This window comes from Monodelphis domestica, chromosome 2 (assembly GCF_027887165.1).
Source record: "Monodelphis domestica isolate mMonDom1 chromosome 2, mMonDom1.pri, whole genome shotgun sequence".
NCBI lineage: Eukaryota > Metazoa > Chordata > Mammalia > Didelphimorphia > Didelphidae > Monodelphis > Monodelphis domestica.
This window is the reverse complement of record NC_077228.1, coordinates 464,943,895-464,968,789: the sequence shown is the minus strand read 5'-3', so window position 1 is coordinate 464,968,789 and position 24,895 is coordinate 464,943,895. Positions and strand designations below refer to the sequence as shown.

Genomic DNA, 24,895 nt, shown 5'->3' with positions numbered 1-24,895 from the left:
AGCCACAGAGATGTAGGCCAATAAAATCTTTCCAAGAGTAATGAGAGAATTGATTTGGTTATTGTTCTAGAATGGAAAAGGAAAATTGAAGGCAAGTAAACAGCTATAAGGCCATTGGCAAGATGGCAGGTCTAGTAAAGCATGGTTAGAGCCCACTTTCAATAGTGGACCTTGGGAAGGGCTCACCAAAAATTCCGGCCTCCAGAATTGAAAGGGTTAAGTCTTTGGGGCATGGTTTCTGGTTCTGGGAGTAAGGCAGATATCAAAAAGATGGGGAAGTAAACTACATTACCCAGCATCCCTTTTCTTTATGTCCTAACTTTGTGTCCTTATGTTTGGGAAATAAATTTGTTGGATATGCCACCCTTGGGGCTTCTCCGGAGGTTCTGCTCTCTCTCCCAGTGTGTGGTCTGGAAAACTTTTCTCTTTACTGAAGCTATTCTTTCCTTTGCTTCAAGTTATTATTATTAAATTTTATAAAAAAAACAATGCTTGGAGTATTTGGATATTAATTTTTAATCTTACAAAGGGAATATATATATATATTGGGGGGGGATTGTTTTAGTGTGTGAACATGTGATTTTTTCAATATAGAAAACTGCCATTGGGCTAACTTTCACCAAAACGTATCTCCTACTCATGCAATTTACAATCAGGGCACCAATAAGTTAAGGAACTTGCCTATTATATAGTTAATGTATCAGAATTGTGACTTGAAACCAAATCATCTTCATTCTAAAGGCCAGCCCTTTATTCTGGAAAACAAATTTTTCCTCCACATTTTTATCATGATGTTTGCTTTATTGGTGAGTGTCATATCTCTTTTTCCTATTAAACTATAATCAAGGGATGTTTTTTTTTATTTTTTATTTTGGACCTCCACTGCCTATCAAAATTCCCTGAACAAAAGATTTACTTTGTAAATTGGTGCCTGATTTATTTGAATTGTCCCATGCATTTCATTTGGTAATCCTATATAGACATATTCTCTGGGAGCTTGATATCAATTCATTTTGGAGAAAGATTGACTTCTTGGTAAACTTTCAAGCCTACATCTGAATTTTTCAAAGTGCTTACAATAGTAATACAATGGAAAAATAATTTTTCCTGTTCTAAAACGAAAACTCCAAACAAGTACTGTTACCAGAATCAAAAAGAAAAAGATATAAAATGCTTTTCTCTGACCATGAATCAGAGAAAATTTGATCATAAATACATGGCACCAAATAAGCTATAATAGTCTGGATAAGATATGTCTGTGCAGCAAAGGCAAAGTATCAAGGCTAGGCTATAATTACTAAAGTCTGTTACATATTGTTGGGGAAAAGTTAATTCTCTTTGAGTTGAGAAAACCAAACCACAGTGGATTAAAACAATTTTTTCCAGGCTTTAGATTTGGGGAAAATACCAAGTACATTTTTCCTTGTCATTTAAAAAATCTGTACACATGCCAATGTTCACTGGAAAAAAAACTATATCTGAGTCATCAGAAGGCTTATTAGAAGCAAATACTTAAGTTTCAAGCTGTCTTACAGAATTTCTCTGTGAGACTTGAAAATACCCTTAGAATAGACTTCTTTATTATAAGACAAAGATCTCATCCTAAACTTGAAAAAAAAAAGCAGTTCCAAGATGTAAAAGCAATGTGAGCCACTCTTTATAATGTACTTGCCTATAAAAGTATCTCAATATTTGACAGAAAATTCCTTTTTTTGCATAAGAAGCCCAATTGATTTGGACAAAAAGCTGTTCCCTCTAAGTCCCTCTTTATTTTCTTCCAGGCCCTTGATTTTACTTAAAAAGCTAAGTACCTTCATATGACAAGACTAATTATATTGCCACTCTCTGGAGGAGTTACCAATCTTTCATTTACTTTTGTTCTTGGATTTCCTCTTGAATGGTATGCCATTCAAAGAAAAAGAGACAGATGATTTCTCCATCAAAGATCATGCTTCTGCACCCTGATCATACTCTATCTAGCACTCCTACATCTTTCTCCTATGATGCTTATCACAGCATGATTAAATTTTCCTAGAATGTGAAAGAATTTCAAAGTACAAACTAAACATACGTGACGTTTCTCTCATGAAGTCCCCTTCTTTATTCCCTGATAAAGAGCTGGCTCTTCTTTTTTTTTTCCAGGAAGGGAAGGCGCAACTCTTTTTACATGAATCCTTACATGATGCCATCCCTTTTAGTCTTCTACAAATGACTGCTTGCCCCACTATCATCCTCTCTCCCTATCTTATATTCAGTCATCCTTATCCTTTAAAAGTCCCTCTAGATCCTGCCAACCTCTTAAGCTCTCATCCTTCTTTATTATTTTTCCTTTTCTTTGCCAAATACTTTGATAAAGCAATCTCTGCTTCCTATCCTCATTCACTTATTCTTCATAGTCTGACTTCCAATCTCATCACTCAGTTGAAAATACTGATCCCAAATTACCATTCCAGTTGTTATTATAAATTATTTTTTTCAATTAACAACCTTCCAACTTTCCCATTTCAACTGAAAAAGAGAGAGAGGTCAGAAGAGTGAAGGAGGGAAGAAGAGAGAAAAGAGAACCTTCAAAACAAATATTCATAGTTAAGTAAAAGAAAACCTTATCCATGTCTAAAAATATGTCTCTGCATCTTGAGGCTTTGAGTCATTTCTCTGCTTTACGTTCAATCTTTAGGTATCATGTTTTATCATTGCGATTATAACTAGTTAACTCTTAATTGCCCAATCTGCTGGCCTCTCAATGCTCATCTATATTAATCCCTGCAGCATTAAGAACCCTGACTTCCCAGATATTCTCTCTTGTGAAAATGCTCTTTTGCCCTGTCTGATCAAGCTTCCTCAGTTTCTTTTGTTGGCTCATCATCCATTTTCTATGCTCTAACTCTTGGTATACCCCAAAGTTCTATCCTGCACCCTCTTTTCTCTCTATATTCCCTCCCTTGATGACTTCCTTAGCCCAGTAAAAGAAAAGAGAGGGAAAGGTGGGAAGGAAATAATAGATTATGGTCAGATAAGGGGATTTTGGTGTTCCTGAACATGGAGGTAGTTTTTTTGTGGTCGATGACAAGATCAAAATATAAGTATCTTTGTATGGACTGAGGTGGGGTGGAAGTACAGGTCCCAGGAATCCAGAAAGTGGAGTAAGTGAATAGTTGTTTAAGGAAGTATCAGTATGTTTAAGGGAGCATCACTATGGATATTGAAGTCCCCTAGTGTGAGGGCAGGAGTTGAGGAGGAGAAAATGATGTGAGCCAGATACTAATTCACTGAGGAAAGAAAGGGTCTGTCCTGAAAAGCAGTAGACAGAAGCTACCAGGATTGTGAATGGATGATAGAGGGAGGGTGTTATAGACCTCAAAGGAGGAAAGATTACTGAGTGATGGACATTTATATAGTACTTAGAAGTCTGCAAAGCTCTTAACATGTTATTTCATATGACAATCATAAGAACCCTGTGACATCGGTGGTGCTACTAAACAGATGGGGAAAATGAAGCTGAAAAAGGTTAAGTATCTTACCCAGAATTACACAGTTCCAAGAATATGAAATAGGATTTGAATTTAGGTTTTCCTGATGGTAACAGAGCTCAAATAGTTTAGTGTGTATATATATATATATATATATATATATATATATATATATATATATATACACACACATACATATGGATAAAGTAACAAGTCCAGATTGTGTATGTGAAAATAAACATATATATTATATTTATTTCTTAAATTTTAATAAAATATTTAATAAAAATAAAAAAAATGTTTAATGAAAATAAATTTAAATGTAAATATATATTTATATTTATTTTATTACATATATTTATGTTACATACACATTCTGGACTTGTCACTTTATTCATATAAGGAACTCCTAGTATGAAAATTCTTTCAACCAGTACAGATTAGCAATTGATCTGTAATTTAGTTTTTAGAGCGTCATCAAGGGCATAGAAAGTTTAACCACTTGTCTAGGGTCACAAAGTCTGAAAATCAACTTAGACCAGTCAATAAAATTATAGGAACTATAGTGGAAAAGTTTCTATCTTAATGGCTATCTATTTCCTTGAAAACTAAGATAAAACGATTTTCTTAGCTGAAGTATGGTTTGAATCAAGCCCAGTTTAGCTTTTTTTTTTCTATTTCTTAAAATTAAAGAATCCCACATACCTAGGATCAGAATCAATTAGGATTATAATTAGAGTTTTATTTTGCCTTGTTTACATGGAAAACTTCCACAGATACCCATTAAATAGAGAGGACAAATAGAATAAGGCCCCACAAAATAAATACATAATTTTCTCACTTGGTAAAATAAATTGGGCTTTGTGGTAATTTCTTAATCCGATAAAAAAATCTTCGAAAAATGTTTAACTTTTCTGCTAACAAACAATTAAAAGCAAACTTTATATGACTTGAAGAATAAATTTGAAAACTTACCAACTCCTTTTCAACCTTTTTGTAGTTCAAAGCTTCAACTTTGGAATCCAGTTCTGCTTGAATTTGATCTCTTCTTTTCATAACTCCCTTTAAATTAAAACATGAAGTTAAAACATGTTGCAATTCATTCTGTCACTTGTTTCAACAATAATCTTATGAAGCAAAATTAATGAGTATTACAATAATGTAGACAAACTCTCTTCCACAGGGGGGCAGGCTAACTATTCTTTTGCTTCTGTTTCTGTTTTGTTTTTGGTTTTTTTCAGGGTTGGGGGGATTGGTTTGAGAATTTTGTCAAAAAGGTGAAGATTCAAATTCTCAGTTACAGAATATCTTTAAGAAAAGCAAAATAGCATAGTACATTGACTTCTGGCTGTGAATTCAGAAAAGCCCAAATGTAAATTCTGCCTCTGACACTGACAAACTACACTAACAAGGGTAAACTATTAAACCTCTACAACCCTCAGTTTCCTCATTTGTAAAAGGAGATTTGATGAAATATCCTGTAAGATCTAAATCTCTAATCTTATGAACTTTTTGGTGTTTTTTTTTTTAATTTCTCCACTTAAAAGGTTAACTTAGAAACAAAGACTAAAGATTTTTTTTTCTAATCCATTCCATTTTGTGAGGTTTTCTGATATACAAAGTGTTCCATTTGAATGTAATAAAATAGGATCTGCTTATAAAACATTACAACTGTTGTCAGTGGAGAAGGGGTTATACATTTCAAATAGAAATACATAAAGCTTTGAAAAATGTTAGAAATAGAATAGATTAGCAGAGTAAGCAACCCAAAGAGGACCCTAAGAGGTGACTTGTGACCAAGGTTCTGAAACAAAAGCATGAGGGACCAATTTAACATATAATTTTAAATAAACTGTAATCTGTATCATGGTATTAAAAATAAAGGCAATGTTGCCTTATGGGTGACAGGTAAGCCTTGATCTCAATTTGAATGAAGACATTATCCTTATAAAGCTCAATCAAAATTATTAATGTATTTCCTAGTACTTTTTCAATAGAATAGTAATAGAATATATGATTTATTATAAATTTACTCAATTGGGGGCAACTGGGTAGCTCAGTGATTGAGAGTCAGACCTAGAGACGGGAGATGCTGAGTTCAAAATCTGGCCTCAGACACTTCCTAGCTGTGTGACCCTGGGCAAGTCACTTAACCCCCCTTGCCTAGCCCTTATTCTTCTGCTTTGGAACCAATACCCAGTATTAATTCTAAGATGGAATTTAAGGGCTTCTCAAAAAAAAAATGAATGAATAAATTCAATTGCATTGCTCAACATGCCCATGAGACTGTGACTATAAAAAGCATAAATCTATAAATTATATATAAAAACATTAGTATATAAATTTTATACATGTATGTACATGTGCTTGACATATATCTGGCACTTTGCTATATATGTAATATGCATTTCTATATGTGTACATAAATAATATATAAATGGCACTTGGGTCATTTTAGTTAATAAATATTTCTAAGAATATCTGTATACATTTATATACAGATAAATACACACAAATATACACATGATATATAATCAGATTTTAAACTCTATGAGAGCACAAACTATATCTTCATTATCTTTGCATTGCTCCCTATATCTAATATAATGTTTTATATGTCATAATTAATTAATAGGTAATTGTTGCATTAACAAATGACAGGACAACGGTATATGTGCAGTCTAAAAGATTGAGTCTCGGTCCAAACTATACATTGTGATGTAATACAATATATAAATTCTGAAACATTACCTTCTTCTAATTTTAGGGGCCTTGGGGCAAACAAAACACAAAGTGAAGGGTCAGTTTATTAGTTTCAAAACTTTCCTTATAGTAAGAGCTTTGCAGGCTATTTTATTAAAATGGACCATTAATGCTCTGTGAACTGGTGATTAGCAAGTGAGCTGCCAGCAGAGGAGGAGAACCAAAGGGTAAGAATTCATCACAATAACACAACTTCGTTCTACAAGCAACGGAGCAATCATTTAATAATTGTCTTGCCCAAGCACTAAGCTAGGCATTGGGGGATGCAAAGGCAAAGCAAAACAGTCCTTGACTTTCTGAAACTTACATGCCAATGTAGAGACAACCTGTAGACACAGATATATTTAAATAAACACACCAACAGATATATATATATATATATGTGTATATATATATATATATATATATATATATATATATAGAGAGAGAGAGAGAGAGAGAGAGAGAGAGAGAGAGAGAGAGAGAGAGAGAGAGAGAGAGAGAGAGATAAAGCTATCACAAACTTTGGAGAAAAACTTTCCTGTAGAAGGTGTCACAGGACTGATTCTTAAAGGAATCTGGAATACAAAAGGCAGATATTAGAAGAAAAAAGAAGTTTTCAGATGGGGTCCAGGCCTTTCGAAGGCATGAAGATCAGAGCTGGAAGATCACCTATGGATCAGCAAGGAGGCCAATAAGTCCTATTGCATAAGAAGTCTGAAAAGGGAGGGAGGGAGCATATTTAAAGAGTTTTAAGGGCTCCCAAAAAAGTTACATCCAGTGATGTTTATTTATTGAACACAGGAGGGATGTAGACTAGATTGGAATTTTAGGAAAATCACTGCCAGCTGTAGAGTGTGGATTTGAAAAGGGAAAGACAGGAGATGGGCAGAACAATTAGGAGGCTTCTGGAAGAGTCCAGGCGAAGAGCTTGATGATTATGCGAGTAGGCAGTAAAGGTTATATCAGATAGATGTGGTGGGCAAAGAAACAAGAACTGGAAAGTAATCAGACGTGTGGGACAAGTGAAAGAGAGGATTGGAAAATGGCATGGACTCTGAGACATTGAGAATGCAGAGGGCTGAAAGGCAGCCAGGTGGCACGGTAGAAAAGAGTGCTGGACCTGGAATCCGAAAGACACGATTTAAAATCTTTCCTTGGGTACTTACTAGCTGTGTGACTTTAGGCAAGTCAATCAACCTCGCTCCTCAACTGTAAAATGGGAATAATAATAGCACCTACATTGAAGGGTTGTTATAATGATCAAATGAGATAATACAGCAAAACACTTAGCACAGTGCCCAGCACATAATGTGTTTAATAAATAATTATTCCCTCCCCTTTCTCCCTTAAAAAGATGGTTGAGGCACAGCTAGGTGGTTCAGTGGAAAGAGAGACAGGTCTAGAGTAGGGAAGTTCTAGGTTCAAATCTGGCCTCAGACAGAGGTTATGTGACCTTGAGCAAGTCACTAAACCCTCATTGCCTAGTGTCAACTCTGAGACAGATTGGAATGTATTCTTTTATTTGTTTTTGTAAGAAAGAAAAGATGGTTGTGTCCTCAACAGTAATATGGAAATTCATAAGAAGGGCAGATTGACAAAGGAGGAGGTTGGAGAGGGATAATGAGTTCTTTTTTGGACCTGCTGAGTTTGAGATGTCTTTAAGACAAACAGTTTGAAATAATCAATAGGTAATCAGTTGGTAAAATAGAACAGGAGTTGAGGAGAAGGACTAGAACTTGATATACAGCTTTGTGAGTCATCTGAATAGGAATGATAATAGAACACGTGGAACTGATGAGGTTACCAAGGGGGAAAGTATAAAGAGAGAAGTCCTAGAACAAAATTTGGGGGTTCATCCACAGTTATGGATGTGACCTGAATAATGGTCTGCCTAGTCAAAAAGGCTGAAAAGGAGAAATCAGACATATAAAAGGAGGGCAAAAAGAGAAAATTTCATGGAAATGTAGAGAGGAAAGACTCTAGGAAAAGATAATCAACAGTTTCAGAGGTTGCAAAATAATTATAAAGGATAAGGACTGAGAAAATGCCAGTTGATTTGTACATTAAGAAATTACTAGTAACTTTGGAGAGAGAAGTTTCAGTTGAATGACTAACCAAAGCAAGACTACAGAAGGTTTAGATGAAAGAAGAAATAGAACTGATAACTCTAGATAACTTTTTCTATCTTTTTTATTGTTACTTTCCATTTAAAAATCAATACTGTATATTGGGTCCGAGGCAAGAAGAGCACTCTAAGAAAGGGGTTGGGGGTTAAGGGACTTGCTCAGGGTCAGATATGAATCCAGGACTTCTCATCTATAGGCCAGCTCTCAATCTACTGAACTACCTCATTGCCCCTTGCCCTAACCCTAACCAAAGGAAAGATATAAGCCAGGCACAGGTTAGGAAATAGTTCTATGATAACATGATTTTATGGAAATATCCTTTAATTATATCCAATTCATTTTGCACTAAACACACACATCTTGGTTACTTTATAATTTAGTCCTAAAAGGGGATCCACTCATTTGGAAGGAGTAGCATGTATAGCATATTCAGGTATCATCACTATGACAACAATATTTTCTAAACCACAAACTGAGACAAATGATATTCCTTTTGAAAAATAAATATAAAAAGTCAACTTTCTTTTCTGAAATTGTAACTGTCCATGAAGGTACAGGACTTGGAGATGACTAGTAATCTATTTTATAATTGGGTATTCTGATTTTGGCTGATCCATAAAAGAAGAAAAACTCTAAGAAAAGAACTAGTACCAGTTCTCATCTGGCATGTATTACCCTATAAATAATGTAGTAGTGGTAGTGATAGTGGTAGTAGTAGGGTAGTTGTAGCAGTCCACACCTATCTATGGTCAAGGGAAATAGTTAAAATGTAAAGATTGTCTTAGGAGAGCGCATGCTCAGTCCTGTGCATGGCAAGTAAAGCATTTGACCCTTGATCCCAGTGTCTGTCCACCAGGTTTAGGCATGAACTCCAGTTTCTTTGTGCTCACCTGGTTGAGACAAACCTCGCCCCTACAGTGTCATAATTTACAATTGACCCAATGGCAATCCACTATGCATTCATCCATATGTATTGTGCACATTTGCATCTCAATGAGAATAAATAGGAGCATCCACAGAAAGCCAGCCCCTTACCTCCTCACCTCTCACCTGTCTCTGTCTTTCCTGGAGCTTAGCCTCTGGCCAAACTCATCTTTAACTTTCTCTCTCTCTCTCTCTCTCTCTCTCTCTCTCTCTCTCTCTCTCTCTCTCTCTCTCTCTCTCAAGACCTTTGCTTATTATCCTCCTAACCTCAAGCTGGAGTGGTCTGGGTTTAGAGTATCTACTCTAAAGCACTGGGTTTTCCTCTCAGCTAATCTCTATACTCCTGGTAACCTCGTGTTGTTAATTTAAAGCTACTTAACAGTCTCATGTCCTTGTGAGAGTTTAATAGCTGGGCTTATTCTGTGGAGCTCGATTTATAAATATTACGTGTGTCTGCCTGCTTTTTATCCATCTCCTTGGCTTCAGTCCTTCCCCCAAGGTCAACCTTCTATCTTTCCTTTCATGGGAGGGCTGCGGGCCAGCCCCCCACTATAGTAGTAGTAGTGGTGGTAGTGGTAATAAAGGAGGAGGAGGAAGAGAGTAGTAGTAGTGGTAGTGTAGTTGTAATGGAAGTGGTAGTAGAGTAGTAGTGATAGTTGTAGTAGTGGTAGTAGTGGTTAGTGGTGGTAGTGATGATGATAGTAGTGATGCTGATGGTGGTAGTAGTGTTGGTGGTGGTAGTAGTGGTGATGCTAGTAGTGCTAGTGGTGGTACGGTGGTGCTAGTGATGGAAGTAGCTGATCCTTACAACAGCCCTGGGAGATTGGTGCTGTTACCATCTCAGTTTTATAGATGAGTTGGAAAGCTAGGTAGATAAAGGTTAACTGATGTGCTCAGGGTTAAATGTCTGGAGAAGGATCTGAATTCAGGTCTTTATGACTCCAAGGCCACAACATTATCCAGCTAATTGCTTTACCATTGGGCAGCTTTCTGGCTGGCCAGCGGCCACACTTTGCTGTCGGGGAATCAGCTCCCCAGAGCTTACTCACCCTTGGGTGAACAGATAAAATCAAGTTCACGAGCCTGTCAAGTTAAGTACAGGAGACACACCTGAGGGGGTGACCCTGTCGGGTCCAGTTTGTCTAACTAACTCACCTCTTTCCTGACTCTCGATTTCATTAGCAATTATGCAATGCTATGCAGCACACACACACACACAAATTGCTAACAGTTATGCTTAAGTCACTTAATAGCTCTGACATTCCGTTTCCTTATCTATAAAAAGGCGATATTAATATCTGCATTGCCTCCTGCACAGAGACCAAATAGGAACATGAATTTGAAAGTCAATGAAGGTGCTTCAAAGCATTATCCAAAATTTAGGTGTCGGTGCCTATAAGAGAAAGCTATACTATGCCTTGAAGATGTTGGAATTTTACTCAGAACTGAAGCAACTGAAAAATTGAACTCTGATTTTCAAGTAAAGGACTAGAAACATGCTAAGATGATAAAAAAAGAATGAATCCAAGAGCAAGCCTGCAAGGGTCTGTTCTGTGTTAGGTTCTGAGCAACGTACTGGGGATAAAAAGACAAATTAAATAGCCTCCTCCATCAAGGACCTTATTTTTCTTATGGGTGGAGGGAGATAATACAGACATAACAAATAAGTATGTGAGTAGGTATAAAATATAGAAAAAATAATTTAGGATAATTTGGGGGACAGGGAAAAAGGCCCCAGTACCTAAAGTTATAATGAAACACAGAATCCAAATTAAGATCTGAAGAACAGAAGGGATATTAATTAAGGGGGAAAGGAGGAAGGAGGAGTATATTTCCATCATGGGAGACAGTGAAAAAAAATCCTGTAAATGAGAGATGGAGTGTCATATGAAAAGAAGATCAAGAAGACCAAACTGGATATGGCAAAGAACATAAGAAGAGGGAAAAATATATGATTTGGCTGTGTGAATTTTAAAACTACTCCACCCTACTCAGACCATACAGGTCTGATTTAGCTATTTCCTTATTGGTAACAATGGAGATACTTGGTTTAACAGAATCAGGCCTTGGGAACTCTACATTGCTCCACCCTACTTAGTTAAACAAGGTCAGGAATGTCCACACCCATACTCAAGGATTAAGTATCTGAGAAGATGGCCTTCAACAGACATGTACAGAAACAGCTGACAGAATCCTGGGCTGTCTTAAGTCAAGCTAAGAAGCTAAGCTATAGTTGGTACAGATGAGACGCAGGAAAGTGATGTAAAACTGTCTATATAAGGCATGTGACTTCCTCTCTTCTCTCTCTTTTCCGCGGAGAGGTGACTCTGGCTGGCAGCATGCTAAGCATTCCAACATCTTGGCATGGTGGCATCTATTTGTCTGGGTTTGGCGGTGAGTTTGCCCTTGAGCTGATTCAGGTTCAGGCATCTTGGCAGAGCCCTCTTGGAGTCAGGCTGATTCCTTCCTCCTTTATTCTCCAAAAACCTTACCTTCCTAGAGCCTCTGGTCTTCCTCCTGGCACTAACCAGGTGGGAGAAATCCTACACCATTTCCTTCTTCCTTCTTCTTAATTTCTTTCCACTATACTAATTAAATTGATTAAATTAAAACCATAAATTTCCAGCTGACTTGGTTATATATTTTTTTTATATCGGAGATATCCATGGTGACCAAATAATTAACATAGTTTAGGTCACAATGCTAAAATTATCTTTTACAGCTGGAAAGTTAGGTTAAAGTCAGTTTGTGATGGATGTTAAATAATGGAGGAGTTTTCACTGAATTCTAGAAGGATATGTGTTTTAGAATGATCACTTTAGCATCTGTAAAGTATCTGTAAGGTAAGGAGGCCAATAAAACTTGAAGAAAATTGTTTAATTACTGAAGAAGCAAACTGGAAAGAAATGATAGAACTAAGAAAATGTTGAGTTTAGATGTGCATCTGCAAAACTCACTATTAATAAATCAAAAAGCATGCATTAAGTATTTACTATGCACTGTGTTAAGTAAGTATAGGAGATTCAAAGAATGGCAAAAACAGAATCTGTCCTTGGGATGCTTACCATTTGATGGAAGAGATATCATTTAAATAAACAAATACATACAGAGAAGATGTAAGAGTTTCAAAAAATGCACTTGAGCAAGAGAGAAGTAAGTAGATCTATGAATGGAGAAACCAAGAACCTCAGAGAGATGTTTCTGGTAAACTGCGTGCGTGAATGTGTGTCTGTTCCTAGAGTAGTACTACTCACAAATTCTATTTTCTTTGGGATAAATTGTGCATGTGTTTGTATTTTAGACTCACATATTTCTTCTAAAGCCAAGACAATCAAGCCCTACTTGTAGCAGACCTACCATAAGCATCTCAAAGGAGAACAGAGAATGGGATTCAATCAAAATATTTATTAACCACCTACTACTATGTGCCAGGAACTTTGGTAAAGTACCGTGTGTGTGTGTGTGTGTGTGTGTGTGTGTGTGTGTGTGTGTGTGTGTGTGTGTGTGTGTGTGTGTGTATGTGTGTGTGTGTGTGAGAGAGAGAGAGAGAGAGAGAGAGAGAGATTGGAAGGAGTTCTTAATCTCTGGTGGATTATAATACACCAAAAGAAACAGCAAGAGGAAAGGATCTGATGAAATATAGGGGTATACCATTTAGTGAGTAACCAGAAAGATCTGGTTCTCCACAGTCCACCCACTACACTCTTCAATAAGAGGAAGGGAAGGGTTCCAGAGGCAGAGTTCCAAGGAAGCATGAATGAGAAAGGGTTAATAGGATCTAGCAGAAAGATGAAATTTTGGAGAAGGTGATGAAATCTAGAAGATTCAGAGAACTACTAAATGAAATGTAAGACTTATTGAGGACTGACAAGCTCAAACTTCTGGAGAAATTTTTCAATTGGAAATTGAGAAGAGGAAATGCTATAGAACAACCAGGTTTACTTTTGTGGGCATTATATGTTTTATACTTTCAGTTACACTATTTTCAGGTGTTTGTGGGCTGTCAAGTGGAAGATTTATTCTGCTTGTCTACCTGGGCAGAACTTGGATCAATAGGTGGACTTGGCAATAAAATCAACTTAGGCTTGACAATCAGGAAAATAATTAACAATGACAGCCATCCACAGAGGCCCAAAAGATAATCATTTATTGCATATATAATATTAGGGATTCCTTATTCCCAGTCAGGGCATCTGGATGATACAGTGGATTCAGCACTGTACTTGGAATCAGGAAGACTCATCTTCATGAGTTCGAATTCAGCCTCAGACACTAGTTGTGTGACTGTTTGCCTCGAATTCCTCTTCTGTAAAATTATCTGGGGAAGAAAATGGCAGTATCTTTGGCCAGAAAGAATAGGGCATGATTGTAATGAAGGAAGAATAGCACTTCCTGTCAATATGCTTCCTTGTTCAAACTCCTAATACTTACCTCCTCACTGTTTTTCAGGGACCTCCCTAGTTTTAAATTCCAACAAAATCACTTCTTTTAATGGAAGCTTCCTCCAAATGCACTTAATTTTAATGTCTCCCCTTAGTTAAGGATTCCCTACTCATTTGCTTTGTATGTATTTATTTGCATTTGTTTTCTCACCCTCACCCCATTAGATTGTAAATTCCTTGAGGAAAGGGACAAGCCTTTAGTCTCTTTTGGTATCCTTCCCCATCTCTGCCTACTTATTTCTCTGACATCCTTTTAAGTCCCAACTAAAAGCTCATCTTCTCCAGGAAGACTTTCCCAACCCTACTAAATTGTACCTTCCCTCTCTTAATTATTTCCTTATTATCAGATATTGAGCTTCTTTATATATATATATTTGTTTGCTTGTTGTCTCTCTCATTAGACTCAGCTCCTAGAGGACAGGGACTGGGACAGATTACCAGCGCAATGACTGAGATATAGGAGGCACATAATAAATTATGGCTTTTGGCCCAAACAGATATGGATTGCACAAAGTGAGCATTGAGATCTTTCATATTCTAAAACTGTATTATTTTGTTATATGAATTTAACATAAATCTGGACCCCTCTTTCCTTTTTACTAGGGGGCAGCTGGGTGGATCAGTGGATTGAGAGTCAGGCCAAGAGTCCTGGATTCAAATCTGTCCTCAGATACCTCTTAGTTATGTGACCCTGGGCCTGTCACTTGACCCCCATTGCCAAGCTCTTACCACTCTTCAGTCTTAGAACAAATACATAGTATTCATTCTAAGAGGGAAGGCAAGGGTTTCAAATAAACAAACAAATAAATGAATAAAGGAAAGTTTTGAAAATCCATTTCAGATTCACTCCTACTCTTTGGGTTAAGAACAAAGCCTGAGGCTCATCTGTATAAGTAGGACTTGGCTACCTAGTATCTCTGGAGATGCTCCCCTCTTGTCCCACATGACTCCTGGCATCTGGAAGACTGGCCTATGACCTGGACTGAGGTTAAGTCTGCCCAACTAGGGAGAGCCAGAAAAAGTGACATGACTGTGGTTATAAATTATGGATCTGAGAAGTTTTTTAGGAAGCAACTGGAGTGAACAGGACAAGAGTGAGCAGTGAGCTAAAATCAGTTAAGCAACCAGCCCTGTGATTATGTCCCTTTTTTCTCTCCAACCTGCTTTCATTTCAATAAATAATTTTAAAGTAACATACAATCTCCAGAGTATTTTAATCTTAACCCTGTGAATATCAAAAGAATAGAATGAAAAGATTCTTGGAAGAGCTCCCCTAGGGACTAATTTAGGGAAGAGGCACTAAAGAACCACCCTAGAGAAATGGGTGGGACTTCTAGGCTGAATATTTGATATTCATTAAATTCTATTAATCTTCCCTTTGTAAAAGAACAGAGAAAAGAGGTCCCTTAGGGAAGGGCCATCTAAAGGGAAGGAAAAGGAACCACAACTCCAGAAGCTCATGCAACTAATACAATCCAAGGCTAGAATTTAGTTTTAATAAAGGAAGAATGTAATTAAAAACCTTGGGAAAAGTTTTATTTCTGCCTAGAAAATATTTGAGTGATGAGTCATGAGTGAATAAACCTAGAGAAATAGGAGGAGCAAGTAACCTCAGAACAGTTTCCAGTAAACTTTTATGGACTGGTTTTTTGAGTTGTTGTTTTGCTTTTGTTTGTGTTGATTGGTTTTCTCCTAGCAAACCTTCTCTCAACTATTTTTCCCATACCTTATTAAGTCTAGGCAGGAGAAAGAACATGCTCCAAGATACTTATTGGGTAGAGCTGATGGCAACAGCCAGATAAAAGCAACTGAGTTGCAAAGAATTGGGGAGCTGGAACAGAGAAAGTGAGAACGCAGGAAGAATAATAGGTCAGAGCCATGGGTATTAAGTTCTTCTCACCTAAGCAATTCTCTCATCTTTACTTGTACTAATAATTTTGGGGAAGTGGTTAACTTTTAACCATTTGAAAAAGTTTATTGTTAAGGTAGTTCCAGTCAATCTAAAAACAATAGAATGATACTAGGTATAAAGTCAACTCCTCCAGAATTATGAAAATGTAACTTCTGTATTGTTATGCCAACCTAGTGACATAGTAAAATCAAAAGTGAATAAATCTATTAAAATAATAATACAAAGTTATCTATTCCTCTTCCACTGGGTCCTTCTCCTATAACAAATATGTTCATATTTTCATTATTTTTAAAAATCTTGATAAAAAAAGGTTCAAAAAACTTTCTTTAGGGATGTTACTTTTCTCTTCTCCCTTTCCTTCAAACTTCTTTTTTAAAAGAGTGAACACAAAGTGTCTACTTCCTCACCACTTGATTCTTCCTTAACCCTTTGCAATCTGGCTTACCACTTGGCTCTTACCACTCTATTGAAAGTGCTCACTCCAAAGTAAAATCACCAAATGATCAAATTACCAATTCAATATTGTTACTCATTGCCAAATTCAATAGTCTCTTCCCAAGTCTTATCCTCTTTTATTCCTCCTTAGCATTTTTTATTGACAACTCTTCCTCTAGAGGTCCTGGTGACATAATTTCTCTGGTTCCCCCCTTTATTATTCCTCCAGTATCAGCATGTTGTGTGTGTGGGGTTAAGGTGAACCCCTCAGGTTTGGGAAGGATACCCTTTGCAAGAATGCAAGATTCCAAACTTAGCTTAAAAATAAAAAGAGAAATTTTTATTAATTTAGGAGGTACTATTGAATCTGGCTAGGAGGACAGCATAGATGGAAAGCTGCCTCCCAGAAGACATCACTTCTGGGGTCTTTATATTCTTTACAACAGTTGATATGTGACTTGAGGAGCTCATGTATTAAGGCACATGGTGGGGAGTTGGTCAGCCAGAAGACATAGGGGGTGACCCTCATAGTTTAGGGGACAGATAGATATCTTAGATACAACCCAGTGGTATCAAGACATGGCCTGGAGGTGTATCTCTATATCCATTTCAAACCCTAAAGGACAATTCAAGGAGGACAATCCTCTCAGGGGACTTTCCCCATTGATGTAACAGGGTCTTATCAGGAGTTATCAGATGTTTTAGGGTTAGTAGTCACAAGGATGCAAGGAAGCAAAGGAATTTTCCTGCTAACAGTTTGGCCTGAAACACTTCTACAATTTGGGAGTACAAAGTCCCAAGGCAAGCACATAATCTAGTGCAATAGTAGATACTTAATAAAGTATAATAGGAATAAGGTAACATTGATATGCAGATTTAAGATTCCAAAATAATTTTATTATTTCTATTTAAAAGTATTATAATATCAGATTATTAGATATTATTAAATGTAATTAATTTATTAAATATTAAATGTAGTGTTTTATTAAAACTATTATTAAATTTTATTTTATTTATAAAATATTTATATTCTCAAATTATTGGATGCTTTAAGATAATAATTTATTTAAAAATTATGCTTATAAATATGAAATATTTATAAAATAAATAAATATCTGATTTGATAATTACAAGGCTATGAGGTAGATGCTATTACCATCTTCATTTTTCAGATGAGGAAACTGAGGCTGAAAGAAGTTACGTGACTTGTCAAGGGTCACAGTAAAGTTAATAAGTGTCTCAGACAAGATTTCCACTCAGGACTTTCTGACTCACAATAAGGAAATCTAGTATGAGCTAGATGTTTATTAACTCTTGTGTTCAAGTGACATCTTTTCTATGGATCATGAATCACAAAATTAATAGATTTTGAGAACTAGAAGGCATGCCAGTAACCATCTAACCTAACCTATACATGAAAAGAATTCCATTATAAGATATCTTTCCATGATCATCCCAGCTAAGGTCACCTTGTCTTCTTTTATTTTCCTTTGTAAATCTATTTAAATTCATTTATGCACTTAATCCTATTCTAATTTATATTCTAGTTATTGATATGTTTCTTACTCCTTTTATTGAATTGAAAGCTAGAAATTGTGATTGACTTTATCTCTGAATCTTCAACACTAGCACAGTATTTTTCATGGTGTTTGTTTTTTTTAATCAGACCTGTGATTTCATGTGTGTAGGAAGTCATAAGTAGTAAGGAATTCCCTGTAACAATAGAGATAGAGGCTCCTGCTCTGTGATTTATCTTTTTAGTTGTCTGGGGCCCTACAAGGGTAAGTGACTTACCCAAAGTCAAGGACATCGAACTCTATATGTCAGAAGTAGGATCTTAACTCAGATCTTTCTAACTCTGAGGCCACCTCTTTATCCACTTCCTTTACATCTATATCATGTGTGATATTAGGAAAAGAACTTTGGATCTGACATTAAAGAACCCAGAATTGAAGCCTGGATATAATTCTACATAACCATAGGTAAGCCCCTTTCCTGACCTATAATGAGGGGTTAGATTATGTGAGCTCTACAGTCCCCTCCAACTCTAAATTCTGTCATCTATAACTTTAAAATAATATGAAACATAAACATATATCTCTGGGTCTCGAATATTTTTTAACTGCAAAATGAAGTTTTTAACCTAAATGATATCCAAGTTGTTGTTGTTGAGTCATTTTTCATTCATGTACAACCACTTTGTGACCTCATTTGGGTTGTTTTTAGCAAGGATACTGGAATGGTTTGCTATTTTCTTCTCTAGCTCATTTTATAAATGAGGAAACTGAGGCAAATAGGATTAAGTGATTTGCCCAGGGTCATACAGCTAGAAACTGCCTGAGGCCAGATTTGAATTCAGGAAGATGAATCTTTCTGACTTCAAGTCTGGCACTCTAACCACTGTGTAAATGGAGGGTAGTTTATCAGCTAAACAGTTTTCCACTATTCAATTATCCAGAAGCAAAGAAAGAATTTTTCTGCTAATCTGGAATGATTATACTATTTGCATAGCATTTCTGAGGGATATTACAGAAATTATAAGTGAATGGAAAAATAAATGAAAGAAGATAAACTTATGAACTATAAATTCTACAAAGAAGCTCCTAACCATCAGTCAAAGAAGGAAAGAATCTTGGTTTTCCATGTCTATTTTCTCTGCTTAAAAATGTTTGAGCCTCTCTACAGCATCCAAATAAGAATTGAGACTAGCTATTAGCTAGAAAGAAAAGATTCAGGTTAATTTGAAAAACAAAAGTATAACTTTTTGCTATATCTTATGAAACCTAAGAAACATTCCTTAAAATGCATGTCCTACTAAAGCAATCTCTGCCTCAAGAGGAAGGGTTCCTTAATCTTTTTTTGTTTGTCATGGAGACCTCTGGATATCTCCTAAAGCCTAGGGATCCCTTCTATGAATACTGTTTTTTTTTTTTAAATACATAAAATACAAAGGATTATAAAGGAAATCAATTGAAGTGAAATCTAATTGTGAAAAAAAAATTTATTATTTTTTATTTTTTAAAAAATAAAACCCTTACCTTCTGTCTTGGAGCCAATACATAGAATACATAGTATTTGCTCCAAGGCTGAAGAGTGATAAGGGCTAGGCAATGGGGATTAAGTGACTTGCCCAGGGTCACCCAGCTAGAAAGTGTCTGAGGTCAAATTTGAATCTAGGACCTCCTGTCTCTAGGTCTGGCTTTCAATCCACTGAGCTACCCAGCTGCCCCTGTGAAAAAAAAAATTGTTAAAAGTTCAATGACTCTAGGTTAAAACCTCCTGGTAGAAACAAGTTATTCTTCGACAATCACTTCTTGTTTCTGTATTATATTGAGTGCTGAAAATATAAAATAAACTCCAAACTTACCATTAATATTTCACTATAAAGAACATATTCATGTACAACTGGAAGCAATGTCTCAGAAAGGTCAAATATTCGTCTTTCAGTGGCCTTACAACACTTATCAATGCAGCTGGCAACAACTTTCAGGGAATCCACTAGATCCTCTTCAGATGCTGACCACCAGGTATAGGTTGGACCATATTCCCTCATTTCATCCAAATACTCTGAAGGAATATAGATATAAACCAAAACAAACAAAAAAGACATATAACTTTTTAAATAAATATTGTAATTAAGCAAAAGCTATTGGCAATCAAATTAAATCTTTAAAACATTATTTTACAAATATGCAATTTCTGAATTCCATGTGAAAATACACATTTATTTCAAAAATGAAATTTGAAAAGTATTACTCCCATGTTTTATCATGCCATGAGTCATCCCCAAAGACCATCTCTACAGAGTACAAGTTTTGAGAGCCTCTAACACACTAAATTGAATACAATTGCCCAAAAGATTATTTGCTATCTGAGAACCACCAAACTACAGCATGGAGTGGCTCATCAACAATTTGCTGTTACTTGAGTGATAAATTCACTGACTATGGCGTTGCCCATGACACAAAATAAAATACAAAATAGCCCTCATGCCTGTGTAGACCACTACCCACTCCTATACTGATGATGGTAGTATGGTGAAGAAGAGAGAGAAGAATATAAGAATCACATAGTTTTTAGAACATCTGAATGTATCTAGAACAAGTACTGAAAATGGACAATAATCAGTATCTCACAAGTCTATTTCATTTTTTGAGTACTACTAAAATTTTAAATGAGAAACAGATGCATACACTAACCAAAAGGTAGTGGTATCAAATGATTACTCCACTAAATGCCTACATTCTGAGTAAACAAGATGTGATTTTGAAATTTATCAAGCCTCTGCCTCTCTCTGTGTTATTCTCTCCTTCCATTTTTGCCCATGTCAGTCTCTTTCTTCTATATTTGTCCCTTCTTGCTTTACACTCATCCTAAATTTTTTTTTACTTCCTCCCTCTAAAATAGGGAAAACTGTAATAAGTTAGCATTGATAGAGCTCTTTTAGATTGGCAAACCTTTTTACATGTTATCACATTATATTTCCTGTTCTAAATTATAAAACATCTAAATGGCCTATTTTTTTTTAACAAAATACATAGCACAAAAGTTTAAATTCTCCTTTAATTCACTGTGGCTCTTTATATTTTTTCTAGCATTCCGTAGTTTGCTAAACAAATTAAATGCCTCTGCAAAACTGCAGAAGAATACTTAATCACTAAGAAGTGTTGTAATTACTTTAGAATTATACACTTATATATGCAAACAATCAATCAATTGTTTATCACTTACTTTAGTCATTAAAACAGGTCAGAAGGACCTCTTGCTTGGCAAAGCTTCATAGCAACAAGTCTTGTTCATGTTTCTCTATGTACTTGAACATAGTAAAACTACTTATTGTTATTGTTATTGTAACAACTGCTAGAAAATTTAAGGTTATCACCCACAAATCAAATCACACACTATCTCCGTAATTGATATATGAGTGGTTTCTTGAAATATGTGAAGGGCCAGCTTGAAGGAAAAAGAAAATGGATTTTCTATATGGCTCCAAAGAACAAAGTAGGAATAATGTGGAAATAACAGAGAATCAGATTTTGGCTGAATGAGAAAAATAAAACAAACCAAAAAATGTCCTAACAAGTAGAGTAATCCAAAAATGGAACAAGCTGTCTTAGAAGTAATGAGAACTGCCCAAGAATGGACTTCACAAGAAAAGACAAATGACCATCAGTGAACTCTTTTCCAACTTGATATTGTGAATGCCTTTAAAGTGACTAAAACCATTGACATGAGTTGTGTATTTTACCTTTTTCACATTCATCATATCAGCTTTCACACTCAGGTGGAGGCCTCTTTCCTTGGCTAAAGAATGACTTTCTTTCTCCCAGTTCCTGACAAAAAAAATAGTTTGTTTCTTTGCCAAGGCCAAACCTTCTTTCTACATCTGCACTAGATCTCCTAATCTCTTCTGATCCCTTCTAATCTCCTCTAGTAGACTGCAACTTCTTTTTCTCCCCATCTTAAAATGTTTTAACTTCTTCCTATCTACTAGTGAATTCTGAACTGTTTTACAAAATGTTCAATTCTCCCCTATGCTAGAACAAAACCCCTCATTGGACCTTGTCATCTGTAAGAGGAACAATCATCCTCTATCTTTCCTCTTTCTTAAATTCCAAAAGAAAAACAAAAAAGCTGTCCACACTCTCCACACATTGCCTTTACTTCCTTTCCCATTTTTAACTTTCTATAATGTCTCCTGACCTCATCACTCAATTGAATCTGCTCTCTCCAAACAATACAACAGTCTCTGATGTCCCTTTCTCAGTCCACATCTTTCTTGGCAAATCTGTTGCATTACTGTAATCAGTGAACAAGTATTTATTACAAAAACTTTCCTAAGCACCAGGTACTGGGCTAAATACCAATGATACAAAGAAAAGCAAACATATAGTCTCTGAAAGCTCATATTCCAATGTGAGTGATAAATGCAAAAATGTTAGACAATCTCTGGAGTATTCATGGAAGGCAATCCTAGACAAAAGGCATGAGCATGCAAAGAATGTGAACTAAGTCTTGAAAGAATTGAGGGAAACTGGGAGGTGGAAGTGAACAGGAAGCCAATTGGAGACATGAGGAATAGCCAGGGACAAGGCATAGGTTCAGGAGATAAAATGTCACGTGTGAGGAAAGGCAGAAGGCTAATAATGTTGCTAGATCCTAGATTGCACAGAAGAGAGTAACATGGAATAAGAAGGGCAGGAAGGGGCCAATTTGTGGGTGGGTTTTCAAAGCTAAACAGGGTTTTAGATTAGATACTGAATGCAACAGGGAACCATTAGAATTCAGTAAGTAGGAGGAGAACATACACAGACCTGTGCTTTAGGGAGATCATGTCAGTAGCTAAATGGAGAACAGACTGGAACAGGGAGAAATTTGAGGGAGGGAGAACAACCAGAAAGTAATTTCAATAGTCCAGGAACAAGAAGCTAAAAGCCTGAACTTGAGTGTTGGCTAAATGAGGAAAGAGAAGTTATGGATACAAAAGAAGTTGCAAAGGGGAACACAGGAAAGAATGTGAGAGAAGGGTGCAGGATTCACCAAGGCTGAGTGAGGGGGAGAAGGAGGGTATCCTAAAGAGTAACAGGCGAGGGTCAGTGGAAAGGGGAAAAAATGATGAGATTTTGCAACAATGTGGTAGCTGTATGAGTACAAAGAAGGGAACTCATGTAAGAGACATTGTGAATGTGGAGAGGACAATATTTGACAACAGGAGGGATATTTGTGGTGAGTACAAGAGAGAAGTAAAGGATGACAATAAGACTGTAAGTCTAGATCCTTACCCTTACTCTGTTTACCTCAGTTTCTTCATCTGTAAAATGAACTGAAAAAGGAAATGACAAACTACTTTGGTACTTTTGTCAAGAAAACCCCAAATGGGATCACAACTGAAATAACTGAACAACAAAAAGGTAATATAAAGTTTCACACTGGTGGCCCAGACATAATGATAAAACTGAAAATGCCATGCCTTCAGGGACCATCCATTCTAAAAGGGGGAGGAGATTCATGGTATAACCAAACTTCTAGAGCCATATAACTAGTAATTACTGAGGAAGGAGAGAAGAAAAAAATAGTCAAAATAGAGTAAGAATAGTGAGAAATTGAGCCAAATTTCTTTAATCCACTACTTATGACACTAGATTGTAATGAAATATTAAAACCAAAAAAACACTGAATGTCATTATCTTCATTTATGAATTTAATGATACATTCATCATTTAGTCATAGAACGGTTATGATGAGTCACTCATATTAATGTAGTATCTTAGATTATAGGGTGCTTTATTGTGAGTATTACACAAATAACATATTTTTCCCTAAATAGAATTTGTATAATCCCTATTTTCTAAAGAATCATATTTAGGACTGAAAGGGCCATCACAGGTCATCTAGTCCAACACTCCTTATTTTCAGATGAGCAAACAGGGATCAAAGGCCACACAAGTAATGAGTAAAAGTGCGGTACCAGATGCAGGAATCTTTCTATTTCATTGCACTAAAGCCTGAAAAGGAAATGAAGCTAATGATGTAAAAAGGAAGAGTCAGATAAAGTCAGAAACTGTTGATCACTCTAGTGCTTGTTAATGACAGGGAGCCTACCTTTTCCTTTTCTATCTATTTATCCACACCATAACCACAGCTGTACATTTTTCTGAATAATAGAAACCATTCCGTGTTTTGCTGATCAGCTCATTTAAAAATGAGAACTTGAAAACAACAACAACAAAGTTAATCCTTAGTAAAAACAAAACAAAAAAACTGCATGCAATTCTTAAATTAAAAAAAAAAGCAAGGAAAAATTAGTAATAATTCTAATTAGTTTCCATAGCAGACACCCTGGAAAGGCAGCAAACATAATCACCATTTACTACCTCACATAATGGTTTACAATGGAAAGAGCTAAGAGTCAAAAGGTTGGCAAGTTCACTTGATCTCACTCAATAATAACAATAAAAGATAGTAAATAAATAAAAACTAATAATTATACAGGGCATTAATATTTGCCAAGTGATTTACATATATTATTTCACTTGAGCCTCACAAATGTATGAGGTAAGTGCTATTATTATCCTATTTACAGATAAGGAAACTGAGGCAGACAGGTTAAGTGATTTCATCAACTGTACATAGTTAGCAAGTGATTAAAGCAGAACTGGAAGGATGAAACTAGATAACATGGATATTATGATTTTTTTTTACCATAAAATTCTAAAAAGAAAAAGTTCATTATGATTACAATTTCATAAGCATCCTGAAACTTGTATTTCTAAAGATGTTCATAATTTAAAGTGGGATGCATTAAGCTGAAAAAAATTAAAATCTCTTTCACTTGAATATGAAATAACCTATGCAGGCTGAATGGGCCATCTGGGACAATAATTTCCAGAAGCTACAAAGAACAGTAATCTCATCATTTTTAAGGAAATCTAGTTTCATACTCTAAAGACAAAAGATGTTCTTACATTTGGGTCAGTGACACTCTATTATGTTATATTTTATATAAACTTACAAATCATAAAATATTCTCACTATACATAAGGATTCAAATTTATAAGATGTATCCCATCACTCAATTTTCCTAGAAAATCTCTTAATACAGAATATAGCTTTTCAAGAGATTGCTTAAAACAGCTACCTAGAAACAAGTTTAATTTAAATTCTACAAATCATCAAGTATCGTTATAGGATTCTAGGGAGCTTTCTGAATATTTATTTCAAAGATATAAGAGATGGGAGGTCCCAGGTTCAAATTTGACCTCAGACACTTCCTAGCTGTGTGACCCCGAGGCAAATCACAGACAAAGGTTTTAAATAACTAAATAACAAGATTAGCAGTAT

At 35.8% G+C, this 24,895-nt stretch overlaps 1 protein-coding gene across 1 annotated transcript in view; it reads right to left on the bottom strand.

The window, feature by feature from the left end:
• Positions 1-24,895, bottom strand: part of SNX7 (sorting nexin 7) — a 102,545-nt gene that overhangs the window by 39,550 nt on the left and 38,100 nt on the right. The window contains exons 6-7 of the mRNA XM_007485014.3: positions 19,422-19,621; positions 4,446-4,532 (exon numbers count right to left, since the gene is read on the bottom strand). Coding sequence (XP_007485076.1) covers positions 4,446-4,532; positions 19,422-19,621 — 287 coding nt within the window. The remainder of the gene's footprint in view (positions 1-4,445; positions 4,533-19,421; positions 19,622-24,895) is intronic.